A 15,969-nucleotide genomic window follows, 5' to 3' on the forward strand; every position below is an offset into this window, starting at 1 on the left:
AAATGGCCTGGTCCTTAAGGGGTTAAGCATAATCCTAATCAAGGTAAAGACAACATGTCCTTTTTTTACCAAGAAGTGCACTTCATAAAAACCCCTCCAAAAGTTGCAATATTAAGTTTAGTTTTTTAATTTTATTTTGTTGGTTTTTGTGGTAAATGAGTGATGTCATTACAAGGTACAATATTAGTGTAATGATTATTAGAAGGCAAGGAGGAAAATTTAAATGTAAAATTGAAAAATTGCGCCTGTTAGGACACATACTAGTCCTGCTGTGTTGTCCATGCATCATCACCTATGTCATGGACACACTTCCTTGATTGACAGCTGTGAGCACAGGGCTCATAGCTGGAGGAAAAATCCTCCCACTGTTAGCTTGTGTCCCGCTACCATTAGTGAGGACAAGCTGGGAGTTGTAGTTTTGATAATGCTAGGGGAGATGTGAGCAGACAGCATACTGAGGGAGGGGGCGAGTGATATATAAAGACATTTTTTTTTTTTGGATCTGACGGGTACGCTTATAAAGAAGAGGCCAATTTTTGTTTTTACACTAAAAATCAGACCGCTTTCAATTTTTCACCTACAGACCCATATAAAGGCTTGATTTTTTGGGCCACAAGTTATGCTTTGTAATGACATTAATCATTTAATAACAAAATCTACAGCAAAAAAAATATATATTTGTGGGGTGAAATTGAGAGAAAAACCCGCCATTTTATAAATTTAGGAGGCTTCCGTTTCTACACTGATGTTTATTTTGTAGGTCCATACGGTTACAAGGATACCCAATTTATGTAGTTTTTTTATTTTACTACTTTAAAAAAAATCCTAACTACCGTATTTATCGGCGTATAACACGCACTTTTTAGGCTAAAATTTTTAGCCTAAAGTCTATGTGCGGTGTTATAACGCCGATACACCCCCAGGAAAGGCAGGGGGAGAGAGGCCGTCGCTACCCGCTTCTCTCCCCCTGCCTTTCCTGGGGTCTAGAGCCCTACTGCCGGCCCTTCCTCTCCCCCTGGCTATCGGCGCCGCTGCCCGTTCTGTCCCCCTGACTATCGATAGCCAGGGGGAGAGAAGCGGCGCAGACAGCCAGGGGGAGAGAAAGGGCAGCGGCACCCATTGCCCGTGCCGCTGCCCCGTTGCCTCCCCCCATCCCCGGTGGCATAATTATCTGGTAATTATGCCACCGGGGATGGGGGAAGGCAACGTGGCAGCGGCGCCGGCAATGGGTGCCGCTGTCCCCTTCTCTCCCCCTGGCTGTCGGCGCCGGCAATGGGGCGCCGGCACCGATAGTCAGGGGGACAGAACGGGCAGCAGCGCTGATAGCCAGGGGGAGAGAAGGGCCGGAAGCAGGGCTCTAGACCTCAGGAAAGGCAGGGGGAGAGAAGCGGGCAGCGACTGCCTCACACCCCCAGGACAGGCAGGGGGGAGAATCGGGGTATACACGTGCGCACACGCACCCTCATTTTACCATGGATATTGGGTATAAAACTTTTTTACCCAAATATCCTTGGTAAAATGAGGGTGCGTGTTATAGGCCCGGTGCGGCCTGATAAATACGGTACATGCACCAAAATTAGAATGTTTAAAATTGACATCTTCTGACCCCGATAACTTTTATATCATTTTGTATCATTTTTTTATAGGACTTTGTGATAGCTTTTTATCAGTTTTTTATTGTACATGAAGTGACCAAAAATGCACAATTTTGGACTTTGGTATTTTTTTTTGTGTACACCATCAACCGTGCAGTTTAGCTAACCTTATATTTTAATAGTTTGAACATTTACGCATGTGGTGGTACCAATTATTTTTTATTACATCATTTTATTTTATTTTTTTTTATGGGAAAAGGGGGGTGATTTAAACTTTTAATAGGGAAGGGGCTAATTCATTGTTGTTAACTTTTTTTTTTTTTAAAGCCCCCACAGGGGGCTATACCATGCAACCTTTTGATTGCTTACACTGATCAATGCTATAGCATTGATCAGTGTTCTAGGCGCTCTGTTGCTCTAGCCTGCTGAGCAGGCTTGGAGCAGCATACCGACAGAGGCAGGTGAGGACCCTCTTGTCGTCCAGTTAGCTGATCGGAACATCCCGATTTTGGCGCAATAGTCCTTATCAGCTTTGCTGAGCTGCTGGGATAGTTTCACTTTCATTTTAGACACCGCGATAAACTTTGATCGTGGCATCGGCAGTGCCCTGCATTAGCCGTGGCTCCTGGCTGCCCATAGCAACCGGGACCCGTCGGGTTTAACTCGTTCTCCGCTGGCGAGAATGGTGCAAATCCGGTAAAAGGGACCAGGGCTTACCTGTACGTCCTTGGACCTTAATTAAGTACCAGGGCTTGGGCGTACCTGTATGCCCTTGGTCTTGGACAGGTTAACAGGGTTTGAGTTAATAAACATAAAACCTGTTTGTAAATGCTCATTACATAATATCTTAAAATAGTATAGAAGTAATTTTCATTATTTTACAGCACTGATGTTTTGATGCTGCTAGTGCTTGCTGGTGATGGGATTAGCATTTACCAGTATCACTTGACTTCCTAATTTTTTCTTTATATTTTCTTTGGAGGTAGTTTTTTTTATTTTTAATTCCATTTCCAGTTCATTACTGATTTTAGTTTTTAATTTTCTGTCTAGAATCCTACCCTAAAACCAGCGCCGAAAAATCAGGTTACTTTGACTAAGGAATTCCCAGTGTCCTCTGGTTCTCAGCACCGAAAGAAGGAGTCTGATAAAGTATATGGTGAATGGGTTCCAGTTGATAAAGCCACAGAGGAAAGCAAGGATGATGTCTTCACAAACACAGGCCCCGCACAGGTAAGACATTTTTTGTTAATATATATCTGTAGTAATTACACCTCTGTCTATTCGTTCTTTAGGTTAGGTAAACTTCCAATATAACTGTTGAAGGCTGTAAGAACTTTGTCTTTTCTGGTCCTGCTTGTTGATTGAGGTTAAAGGGGTAAACCGACACTTAGAAAAAAGGTATCACCTATTCAAAGCCCAATGCATTGCTTGTGAGAGGGTCGGAGATACCCGGAACAGCACTCCGGCGCTCCAATAGACTATACATGGATTGTGTGCCAAAACACTACTTCATGCAGTGGGAGAGCTGGGTACCCCCCGCCCCCCCCCCCCCCCCCCCCCCCCCTGCATTCAGACATAGGATAGGGGCTAGGTTTGGAAGTGCTGCAGTACCCTTTGATTTCTCGAGTGTTTGGACAGAATCTGAACTGATGGCTTTGAGTGGAACTGGTGGGAATCTAGGGAATTGATCTCTATTTTGTGAAGGTCGACAGATAAGATAAAAAGTAACCAAAACAAAAAAAAATTTTTTTACTCAATATATGTAAGTTTCTTAAAGGGGTAATCAGCCCATAGAAATGGATAGGATAGGGGATATGATGTCTATGGACAGACTACCCCTTTAGGGCTCGTTCACATGGACTGATCCGCAGCGTAAAATACTCTGTGGATCCGCCGCCGATGGACCCTACAGTATTGCCTGTGTCTGCCCATAGCGGCAATCCGCCGCTACAAGCAGACACCCTGCGATGTGCGAGTCGCTGCGTGCATGCGCAGTATACTCTTCCCACATCGCAGCTGCTCTCGACCTAGCTCAGGGAGCAGGCACAATGTGTGCGAATATACTGCGCATGCGCGTGGCAACTTGCACATCGCAACGTGTCTGCTCGTAGCGGCAGATTGCTGCCATGAGAAGGCACAAATGAAGTTAACACTGTAGGGTCCATCGTCAGCGGATCCGCAACATATTTTACCTCCTATATCTGTCCGTGTGGTAGAGTCCTTAATCCGTAACCAGTTAATCGCTTTTAGAGACTATTTTTAACTAATTTACTATTTTATTTTTTTTCTGCAAATGAAACTTATTAAAAATATGAATGAATTAAATTTGGCGCTTGGACTTTATTTGGCTACAGCTAAATGCACAGTTGTTGTTTTTTACATACTGTATGTAGCCGTAGTTGGAGGCTTAATACACTGTAATCGTTGTAATCTTGCATACACCTTTAGTGATTTTCAGCTCTGTTTTTGTACAACTGGAGCAGTCATGGAAAGTTGTCAAATTCTGCTAGTATAAAACGTTCCTTCCATGGACTATTTCCTTGTGTATATTATATCCTTTGGTAGCTGAGAACGTATGAAAGATGGATCAAATGCTGTTGCTAAAAGCCTCTCAAAATGATCATGCCTGCAGCTGCTGCTGTGTGCAGTGCTGAATAATGCAGCCGTCCGGCCAACTTAATATGGCTCCATTCCTTATGTAATAATACTCAAGTGTCTTCTTTCTTGGTGAATGTTTTTTTTTCATACCTTTTTTATAAAAAAAACCTATTGCAATATGGCATTTTCTTGTTTTACAGTTCTAGAATTGTTTCAGGAAGGTGGATTATAACCACACTTAGATACCTGTTGCCAAACCAACGTACTGATGGGCTGAGACCCCTCTCTTCTTTAATGGCCTCCCATGGACCTAATGCTTCCAGATCCTGAGTTCTGATTGGTTGCAAACTGGTCATTAAAGAACACTAAAGGACTGATCCCTAACCGCTACAGGAAAACGCAAAGACAACCAGCCCCCAGATGCTCAGAAACTATGTAAACGTCATCAAAATTATGGACAAATATAGTTTTGATTTTTGTGAAACTTTGTGAAGGCTCTTGGCATTTGTCCACATTCTAATCATCATGGTACGAAACATCTAAACCATGAAACACAGTCCGTAACCGTAACCATTTAATGACTTTTAGTAGACTTGTAGTAATTTTCATTTCTTTTCTTTTTTTTTTTTTTTTTTTTTGCAAACAAAACTTTTAATAATAAAACAAACAAAAAAAAGTTGGTGCTTGACCTATATTTGGCTACAGCTAAATGCGCAATACTTGTTTTTACATACTGTATGTAGCCGTAGTTGGAGGATTAAACTATAACATAGGTACCGTAAGGACACAAGTCCTGCATGAATTTTCTTTAAAAGGCCTTTTGTAAACCAAATATTAAGTTTTTTTTCTTTTTCTTAAAGCTATTGTGTTACCATGATGCACTTAAAATTAAATATCCTATTTGATTGATATAAACTGGTTCTTTATTGGATGAAACGTTATAGTGTAATTGTCATACATTGCACTGCCCAACCATTGAGGTCTATAGTGCATTAAGCATGGGCCTCCTTCTCTTGGCAGCGTACTTGAGATTCTAACCAACCGCCTGCCTTCACTATTGGTCACTTAAATTTGCAGCCTTCCCAAACAGGATTATACACCTGCATAGATGTCATTTAACCTCTTCAAGTTAATATTGTTTATTCCCTAGTTAGTAGTCGGTAAATTAGTTTGAGCCGCTCTTGTCTGACTAGTAAAACAGCTTGAAATGACACCACCTCGGTAAAGAGCATCAACAGATTCAATACAGTCAATGGAAATGTGTAAATAAAATCTATGGACAGATGCTATAGCCCTTTTAGTCTTTCACACGCACACTTCCAGCAGTGAAGTATCTTATCTAGTACAACGTAACAAATTTTAGGGGTTATAGCAAATGTTTCACGAGCTCATATATTATTACATAATTAAACATTAGCCAACTTGGTTCCATTTGTACAGATGATTTGCTTGCTCTCCTTGAAAAAAAATAGTTTGATAGTCATTTTGACTTTTTTTTTGCTTCGTAATCAGAATCCGCAACTGTGTGAAACTTTTTGCGCTTTCGCAGCCTTTTCTTGTTAAAAAAAAAAAAAAACTAAAATCCAGATATGTCTGTGAGCCTCTCGTGTGACGTGTTCCGTTAAGTGCTAGTGCACAACTGTTTGACCGTTTTACTTACGCCAGGTTTTTTTGGCCTTTTAAAATGGCAAAGGAAATTAAAAATGTGATAAACTTATTTTTTTTGTGCTTCAAGTTGGAACTTTCCAATGAGCTTCACACTATTTAAAAATTACCAATGGCGCAAAAATACGCAAAAGCTGTAAGATGTTAGAACACGTGCAACGTTGTAATCCCTCCACTGCCAGAGAATTGCAGTGCCTTGCACTATGGACTCTTCTGGTAGCAGAGCAGTGAAAACTGCTTGTAAATATGTTTCTATTGTAAATGAACTCACTCTAAAGTCAGATACCGGTGTATATACATATTATGTTTAAACTGTATGAAAATAGTTGAATAATGGGCAGAGTAGTCTTGTGCTTTATGTTTTACACCAGAATGTTTTTATTTTATTTTTCCTGACATGTTTCTGATAATTCTTTTAGTTTGTGAAGACTTGTGTGAATAATTCACTGTTGATTTCAATTTTTCTTTTTTGTCCTTTATTTTTGTCTTGTCTGCAAAGAACCTTTTTAAAAAAGCACGAATTGCTCTGACAGGTCTGGGTAATGTCACATTACACCAGTTGCAGTCTTTTGTTGTTGTTTTTTGTAACTTTGGAAAGATGCCGATACGACTGCCTTTTCCAACTTATGTTGACTTTGTCCGATGTCATGAAGTCGTTTTTGACTATTTGATAGAATACCACATTTTCTCAAATCCCATTTGGCTGTAGCCATTTTAGCCATTAGTTATCGATAAGGAATTGGGGATATTTACTTTATATAAGGATTTTTAAGCATAACTGAAAATTGTTTGATGGCAACAGCTATATTTTGTTATTGCCAAAGGAGATGGAATGGACCCTCATGAAAACTGGTCTTAATACCTGGCAGAAACCAGCCACCTATTTTGTTAGGGAATATTAATGTACCTTCTGGGTTTTCTTTAGGGTAAACCACTTTTCATAAGTGTCCGTCTGCTTTTATACGGTGAAAAAGTCAACGTAAGTCAACATCAGAAACTACTTGTCAGATATTATTCCTCATTCACGTCAGATACCAAATAACTTCTTGTAAATGTTTGATTTTTTTCTTTCCTGGAAATGTAATTTTGAAATTGAATAAACAGATGGTCCAAAATGTGGTTTGTCCTAACTGTTCTTATTCATTATTCACTTACCACAGGTGTATAAGCTTCTTTTTATTGAATGAGAGCTGTGATAAGATTTTATGGGTTTGTTTAACCTCTTGCTACTGCTGATAGTGTAGGGTGTCTAAACACTGAAAAGTTTAAAATAGTAATGCCTTAAAGGGGTATTTCAGGAATTTTTTTTATTTGTCTATGCTACAGGGGCTGTAAAGTTAGTCTAGTTCATAATATAGTGTCTGTACCTGTGTGTGACGTTTTTTTCACAATTCTTCTGTGATTTTCACCCCACTATTTATTTTTAACAGCATAAAAAATGACTTGTCTCAGATTTTTCCCAGGTTGCAATGCGCCCAAGACCAGACCTCACTAGTCAGCTGATGACAGGGAGCCTGTCTGCTTCAATGGGTGGCGCGATCGCTTGGTGGGAGAGAGATCAAACTGCAACTAATGCAACAGCTGTAGGCACCCTGGTTGAAAACCACAGGTCTTTTGAATGGATGCAGCTCATTTGTTTCAAAGGGTGGAGTGGCTGACGTGTGGGAGGGAGGAAAATGGAATAATGGGATTTGTAGGCAAAGAAGAAAACTCAAACAGGAAATAGCAGTTCACACAAAGCTAGCCACAGTGTTATGGTAATATCACAACATAGCCATTTAGCCATAAGACAAGTGCAGATCCTTCCTAAGCATGTCCATTACTGTCTGGCATGTACGTACTAAAATGACCATATGGTGGAGAACCCCTTTTAAACTGGTTTCCGAAGATTGTTTTACACTGGTTAAAGACTGTATACTTTTTAGGCCAACAGAAGTTTTTTTTCTTGGGCCCAAAGTATCAGTATTTCTTTTGAGGCACAAAGTTAGAGAAAATATGGCCTACAACAAAATTCTTCTTCAGCACCTATGCTGATATGGGGCCAACCTAAAAATCTGGACTGACCCTTGAAGGGGTATGAAAGGCCCCACTACAAAGCCTGCCTTTCATCCCATAAAAATCCTGGCCCGATAACAACTTGCCAAATTCTCTAGCAAGCTAAGACTAGCCAGGGATTATTTAACTACTTCCTGGATTCTCCATATCTCACCTTGCTTTCCCTGGATGGGACATGCACTTCCTTAAACCTGCTGTCCACCTATAACTATCCCTGATCACCATTCCTGACACTGTCTCACATTAGTCAAATAGTCATACTATAGTCCTCTTTTGTGCACAGTCAACTCATTCCTAATAAAATGTGCCCCCCCCCTTAAGAATAGTCTATTATCTAAGCTGTATGTTTGACCATTGCTGTATAGCACCTAATTGTACAAGTTACATACATCCATGTGCTACATGACAATCTGACTCTAGCCATAAGACAAAACCTTCGCTTTGATAAAATCCCACACCCCAGGCTCATCTTTTCTGAGGATCGCAATTTTAAGGCGTGTGGGTTTGTTCCCTTTTCCAGTTTTTGTAATCATGTCTACAATATAAGAGAAAAGTTTGCCAAACTGGTTTGAACAGCTGCGTATGGGGGTGTGCCAGCTCACTCTTTTAGTTCTTGAAAAGATAAGCCGCCTCAAAGCGTACTGACTGTAGCCTAGTCCATCGTCCCATTGGGAACATGTTCGCCTGGCTGAGCTGAGTACGTGTATGAATGTGTAGGAATAGCGGTCAGCCAAATACCGTAAGTATTTAGTCGCCAGCTATTAAAGGTGTGGGGCCGTCTTGAGACTTCAGCCCAGTTCTCCTTATTACCAACTAAACTGATGGAGCAGAGTACAATAGTTGTGCATAAGTTGTCATTTCATAGTGTTTAGCATACAGTTGGGAAGTTGACGACTATTTCAAGAGAAAGGTGTACAGCCCCGCATAAATCGGAAAGGTTTCACAGGTAATACAGGATTTTCTGTAGTGTGGTGGGGAGAAGTCATGTCCACTAAATCAGTTCTACAAAGCAAATAATAAAGATATATTATATAACGAAGAAACTAATGTATCCAAACTTTAATAGCTCTGGTGTGGTGGTTGAGGTTTGGTCTTCATGCTCTGTTTGAATCCAAGTAAGTAGTTGGTGTCGTGATGGGGATGTGATGTTCCTAACAGGATAGACAATGTACTGATTGAGTCAGGAGATCTTTACACAGAGGCAGGGATGTCTCAGCAGCTCAACATGTTTGACCATCGGCAGATCCCATTAAGAGATGGCCCTAAAGATGTGGGAGATGTCTTCAGCTGTCTATAATGGAGCTGACAGGTAATGCAGACCTCAAATTTACTTCTTAATATAACTTAAGTGGAAAGTGTTGTATAACTCTCGACATTGTATACTGCTCTCAACCTGCCCTCCTGAGCTGTAGACTAAATTTAGACTTTGGTCAGTCCTTTAACTTTTTCCTGAATCATCAATTTTATATAAAGAACTTGTATAAACCACTAAATTACATACTCAAGGCAAGAAATTACATACTCAAGGCAAACAAGCCATACCTCCTCCCAAAATTTGTAGTCGATGGTGGAGGATGCAATGTTGGACAGGTTGTTTTAGTTGCTAAGGCTTTGCGGGAGCATGTTATAGTTGCCTTGGCTTGTTGTTGAGGGTTTCGCTGTAAATAGCTTATCACACACAACCTTTGGTCAGGAAATAGTACCTCACCTGTCCATGAGTTGGCTGCTTTTTAGCTCCGCTTCAATTTGCAGTTTTTGAAAGAAAATGGCTATGTTTTGCTAATTCTTAGTACAGCTTTAAAGTGAACCCATCAGCAGATTTTAGCATATATAACACTTCACAACCTGTTTTATATATGCTAAAATCGTTATCCTCACTATCCCTGGGGGACGTTTTTGCCCCCCCCCAGCTGCCCCGTAAGTAGTTCCCTGGACGGGTACTTATACTTACCAGTGCCTGTCGCTCCCGTTGTGGTCCCGTCCCCTCATCTTGATTGACGGCTAGCGTGATTGCTCTGCTCCATCTGCTTAGGGAGCATAGCGATAACTCAAGCTGACGTGGCCACGGCTGGAGCAATCGGTGCTGGTAAGCATTAGTCCCTGGCCAGGGGACTAGTTGGGGGGGCTACTTTATAACTTCCCACGGGGATAGTGAGGATAATGATTTTAGCATATATATCGTGCTTTCAAGCATTATATATGTTCAAATCTGCTGATTGGTTCCCTTTAAAATATAAGGTAACAACCAGATGTGCATTGTTAAGGAGGTATTCCAGTTATAACTTGTGGATTGTCTCTGCTCGGAATAGGTCGTCAATATCTGACCTGGTGGTGTTCTACATCTACCACCCTGCTGATCAGCTGTTTGGCATAGCTGGAGCTGCAGCATATAAACAGTGAACAGAGGTAGCAGATGGTGCCATACATTAATTGTGTAGTGGCCGTACTGGATTACTGCAGATTAGCTACCATTTACTTCAATAGGAGCTGAACTGCATTAACCCAGTAGGACCACTACACAATGTACACCTCCGTCTGCTTTCAGCTCTGTTTCTCTAAATGTAGGTGCCACATCTGTGGCAAACATCTGATTGGTGGGGTGCTAGATGTTGGCACTCCACTGATCAGATATTGATGACTTATCCTGATCATAGGCTATCAATAAATTGTAACTGGAGATCTTTAAGTGTTTCAGAAACAGAACCACCCCTTAGCTATGTTTTTCTGATCTTGGATAACCCCTTTAATCCTGGACATCCCCTGGTTGTTCTACAATGTCATTATTGCAGAAGCCTGCTTTGCTAGAGAATTAAGACACCATTTCAGGAAAAACAATCTCCAGATAGTGGGATAAAATATACAGTTGATTAGATAATCATCATAGATCAGATTTATTTATTTTTCTTTGGGAGCACTAAATTTACTATGGCTATAGCATAGATTTAGTCAGGGAGTGATTTATGGCTACTTTACATTCTACTAAACATTCTTCACTCCATATGTTCCCTTTTGTTAAATATTTTTTGAGCTTTATTTTATTTCAGGATTTTATTTCTCTTCCTCCAATCAGGTCATAACTTCAGAGCTCGATTCCTTAGTGTAGTTAGACCGTGATTGCGCTCAGAAGTTCTGACCAGATGGGATCCGGTAAGCAGGTGGATGGTGCTGATCCAGTGCTGATGTCACTCTGGGGCAGGAGGGGAACAAATAAAATCCTAAAAATAAAGATAAGTAAGCCTTTTATATACATATATATATTTTACGTTATCTGCATGATTTTAAGAATGTTCTACCCAATATTTTCAAGTATTTTCCTGTGTTTGCTTTTGTTATTAGTGGACGACTCCAGCCATACTTGAAAATTCACGTTTCAATGCAACTTCTCACTCGTAGTCTGTGCCAAAAAGGAAGGATTGTGGGCTGCTGTTGGCAGGGTCCATAATGCTGGTGAGCTGTATTATCTGTCTTCATAGAACTGATTGGACATAACAAGTTGGTCATCACCAGTGAATTTTTTTCCCCTCAAGCTACCTGAATGGTAGGGAACAAAAATCCAATGTGAATACTGCCCAAGAGCATCCCAGATTGTTTTCTAATATTCTTTGAGAGCTCTCTTCAAAGGTGTTATACCAAAATCACAAGTTTTAATAAAATAACTTAATAGTAGCTATAAAAGTTATGGATGTGTGAACGCTGGGGTTCCAATTGCAAGGACTCCCACAGTAAAGACAATAGAGGTCATTTGTTCCCACAGTGGTGTAGTGCACATGCTCAGCCACCACTCTATTCACTATCTGTGAGACATAGACAGTGAATAGAGCAGTGGTCAAGTGTGTTGTAGAGCTGTAGAACCTTTGATAGCGCATCTAAATGAAACGTAACAATTTTTTAAATTGCCTTTTGCATTGAACTTCTACACAGACTTGTGTAACCATGGTAACAGACTATAACTCAACCCTGTGTAGCCTGATCCTGTAGTCACATTCCCATTTATCTGACCCCTCTTGGTAATGTACATTTAATAGGTTAGTAAATGGTAGGGAACAGATACGAGCGAGTATGACTACAAGATCAGACTACCTTTTGGTTTGTTTTACCATGGAGACATAGGTCTGTAATGACCATTTTCAAAGTTGCTTTCATTTTTATTGAATACACAAGAGTTGTGTATACACTGCTCAAAAAAATAAAGGGAACACTAAGATAACACCTCCTAGATCTGAATGATTGAACTAATGTATGAAATATTTTCGTCTTTACATAGTTGAATTTGCTGACAACAAAATCACAAAAATTATCAATGGAAATCAAATTTATCAACCCATGGAGGTCTTGATATGGAGTCACACTCAAAATTAAAGTGAAAAACCACACTATAGGCTGATCCAACTTTGATGTAATGTCCTTAAAACAAGTAAAAATGAGGCTCAGTAGTGTGTCTTCCACTTGCCCGAATGACCTCCCTACAATGCCTGGGCATGCTCCTGATGAGGTGGAGGATGGTCTGAGGGATGTCCTCCCAGACCTGGACTAAAGCATCCGCCAACTCCTGAACAGTCTGTGGTGCATCGTGGCATTGGTGAATGGAGCAAGACATGATGTCTCAGATGTGCTTAATCGGATTCAGGTCTAGGGAATGGTCGGGCCAGTTCATAGCATCAATGCCTTCCTCTTACAGGAACTGCTGACACACTCCAGCCACACGAGGTCTAGCATTGTCTTGCATTAGGAGGAACCCAGGGCCAACCATACCAGCATATGGCCTTACAAGGGGTCTGATGATCTCATCTCAGTACCTAATGGCAGTTAGGCTACCTCTGGCAAGCGCATGGAGGGCTGTGCGGCCCCCCAAAGAAATGCCACCCCACACCATTACTGAACCACCGCCCAACCGGTCATGCTGGAGGATGTTGCAGGCAGCAGAACGTTCTCCACGGCATCTTCAGACTGTCGCATGTGCTCAGTGTGAACCTGCTTTCATCTGTGAAGAGCACATGGCTCCAGTGGCGAATTTGCCAATCTTGGTGTTCTCTGGCAAATGCCAAACATCTTGCCCTCGGTGTTGGGCTGTAAGCACAACCCTCATGGAGTCTGTTTCTGACCGTTTGAGTGGACACATGCCCATTTGTGGCCTGGTGGAGGTCATTTTGCAGGGCTCTGGCGGTGCTCCTCCTGCTCCTCTTTGCACAAAGGCAGAGGTAGTGGTCCTGCTGCTGGGTTGTTGCCCTCCTATGGTCTCCTCCACATCTCCTGATGTTCTGGCCTGTCTCCTGGTAGTGCCTCCATGCTCTGGACACTACGCTGACAGACACAGCTAACCACCTTTCCACAGCTCGCTTTGATGTGCCATCCTGGATGAGCTGCACTACCTGAGCCACTTGTGTGGGTTGTAGTCTGTCTCATGCTACCACTAGAGTGAAAGCACCGCCAACATTCAAAAGTGACCAAAACAAAAACTAGGAAGCATAGGAACTGAGAAGTGATCTGTGGTCACCACCTGCAGAACCACTACTTTATTGGGGGTGTCTTGCTAATTGCCTATAATTTCCACCTGTTCCATTTGCACAACAGCATGTGAAATTGATTGTCAGTGTTGCTTCCTGAGTGGACAGTGTGATTTCACAAAAGTGTCATTGACTTGGAGTTATATTGTGTTGTTTAAAGGAAAACTCAGATATTTTCTCCCGCACTATCCACAGTACTGATGGATAGTGCGGGAGACGCTGATTAAGACGAGCCCTACCTTACCCGGATCCGCCCGGCCGTTCGCCCGCAATTGTGGTTTTCTCTTTGTATATCTTGCTGTAACTGGCACGGGCGGGGCTTCTGCAGGTTAACTGGCACTGACGTCAGCACCGCTTATGAATATTCATCCCCCCTCCCTCCACTTAGGAGTTGCGAAGAGAGAGAGAACTGGAGGGAGGGGGGATGAATAATCATAAGCGGCGCTGACGTCAGTGCCAGTAAACCTGCAGAAGCCCAGCCCGTGCCAGTTACAGCAAGATATACACATAGAATAAAACTACAATTGCGGGCGAACGGCCGGGCAGATCCAGTTAAGGTAGGGCTAGTTTTAATCAGCGTCTCCCGCACTATCCACCAGTACTGTGGATAGTGCGGGAGAAAATATCTGACAGTTTTCCTTTTAAGTGTTCCCTTTATTTTTGAGCAGTGTAGAATTGGTTGCAAAGTTGTATTTAACATTTGAAGCTTTATTTACAATATACCTGAAACCTCCTGCAACTCGGATCATATCTGAATTTTTAGGGTTGGCTGAATTCGTCCTTCTATATCGAGATAGTGTACCCTACAGTGGGGCAAAAAGTATTTAGTCAGCCACCAATTGTACAAGTTCTCCCACTTAAAAAGATCAGAGGCCTGTAATTTTCATCATAGGTATACCTCAACTTAGGGCTGGGCGGTATACCGGTTCATACCGAATACCGAAATGTTTACCCTGCACGATATGAATTTTTCCCATACCGAAATACCGGTTTGGCCCTTTCCCCTCAAATGAATGAATTATCAGCCGCAGCGGCTGTCCCCACATCGGGGAAATAATCATCATCATAATCCTGTGAGCCGCCCACGCTTTAAATTAATGTGATGCCGGCCGCGGTGCAATAAATGGTTAAGATGCTGATGGCATGCGCTTTAAATGAATAAGATGCGGCCGTGGCAAGCTGACAACTCCCCCTGCAAGCGCTAAAAGCCTGGCTTTTAGCGCTTGCAGGGAAGCTGACAGGTTTCCTTTAAGTTGCGAGCGGAAAGCTGTCAGAAATTTTCTCCCGCACTATCCTGGTGGATAGTGCGGTAGACGCTGATTAAAACGAGCCCTACCTTGCCCGGATCCGCCCGGCCGTTCACCTGCAATTGTAATTTTATTCTATGTGTATATCTTGCTGTAACTGGCACGGGCGGGGGTTCTGCAGGTTAACTTGCACTGACGTCAGCGCCACTTATGAATATTCATCCCCCCTCCCTCCAGCTCTCCCTCTCTTCGCCACTCCTAACTGGAGGAAGGGGGATGAATATTCATAAGCGGCGCTGACATCAGTGCCAGTTAACCTGCAGAAGCCCCGCCCGTGCCAGTTACAGCAAGATATACACATAGAATAAAACTACAATTGTGGGCGAACGGCGGATCCGGGTGGATCCGGGCAAGGTAGGGCTCATTTTAATCAGTCTCCTGCACTATCCACCAGCATCTGTGGAAAACTATCTGACAGTTTTCCTTTAATTGTTTCCAGCGCCACGGCCGCATCTTATTCATTTATAGCGCATATTGTTGGCATCTTAACCATTTATAGCACATGCGGCCGGCATCTCTGAGCAGCGCCAGAGTCACACATGATTAGTTCTCGGGGGGCGGGGAGGAAAAACGTTAAATACCGTGGAACCATCAAAACGTACAAAAATACCGTGATATGCATTTTTGGTCATACCGCCCAGCACTACCTCAACTATGAAAATTCATAAAATCATATTTTCTTAATTTCAAAGAATTTATTTGCAAATTATGGTGGAAAATAAGTATTTGGTCAATAACAAAAGTTCATCTCAATACTTTGTTATATACCCTTTGTTGGCAATGACAGAGGTCAAACTTTTTCTGTAAGTCTTCACAAGCTTTTCACTGTTGCTGGTATTTTGGCTCATTCCTCCATGCAGATCTCCTAGAGCAGTGATGTTTTGGGGCTTTCGCTGGGTAACAGACTTTCAACTCCTTCCAAAGGTTTTCTATGGGGTTGAGATCTGGAGACTGGCTAGGCCACTCCAGGACCTTGAAATGCTTCTTACGAAGCCACTCCTTCGTTGCCCGGGTGGTGTGTGTGGGATCATTGTCATGCTGAAAAACCCAGCCACATTTCATCTTCACTGCCCTTGCTGATGGAAGGAGGTTTTCACTTATAATCTCACAATACATTCCCCCATTCATTCTTTCCTTTACACGGATCAGTCGTCCTTGTCCCTTAGCAGAAAAGCAGCCCAAAGCTTGATGTTTCCACCCCCATGCTTCACAGTAGGTATGGTGTTCTTTGGTTGCAACTTGGCA

The 15,969-nt window shown here is 42.2% G+C and overlaps 1 protein-coding gene across 7 annotated transcripts in view; it reads left to right on the forward strand.

The window, feature by feature from the left end:
- The window catches only part of SON (SON DNA and RNA binding protein), a 122,247-nt gene that overhangs the window by 78,705 nt on the left and 27,573 nt on the right, over positions 1 to 15,969 (forward strand). For 6 of the 7 annotated variants that reach the window (XR_008889115.1, XR_008889116.1, XM_056559554.1 and 3 more), the window contains one exon: positions 2,646 to 2,825. Coding sequence is in view for 5 of the 7 variants with exons in the window: in XM_056559554.1 (XP_056415529.1) it covers positions 2,646 to 2,825 (180 nt within the window). In the remaining 2 variants the exon portion in view is untranslated. Of the gene's footprint in view, positions 1 to 2,645; positions 2,826 to 4,393; positions 5,776 to 15,969 lie in introns of those variants that run through there. The other variant, XM_056559556.1, reaches the window with a different exon arrangement.

The sequence above is a fragment of the Hyla sarda genome, chromosome 2 (assembly GCF_029499605.1).
Source record: "Hyla sarda isolate aHylSar1 chromosome 2, aHylSar1.hap1, whole genome shotgun sequence".
Classification (NCBI taxonomy): domain Eukaryota; kingdom Metazoa; phylum Chordata; class Amphibia; order Anura; family Hylidae; genus Hyla; species Hyla sarda.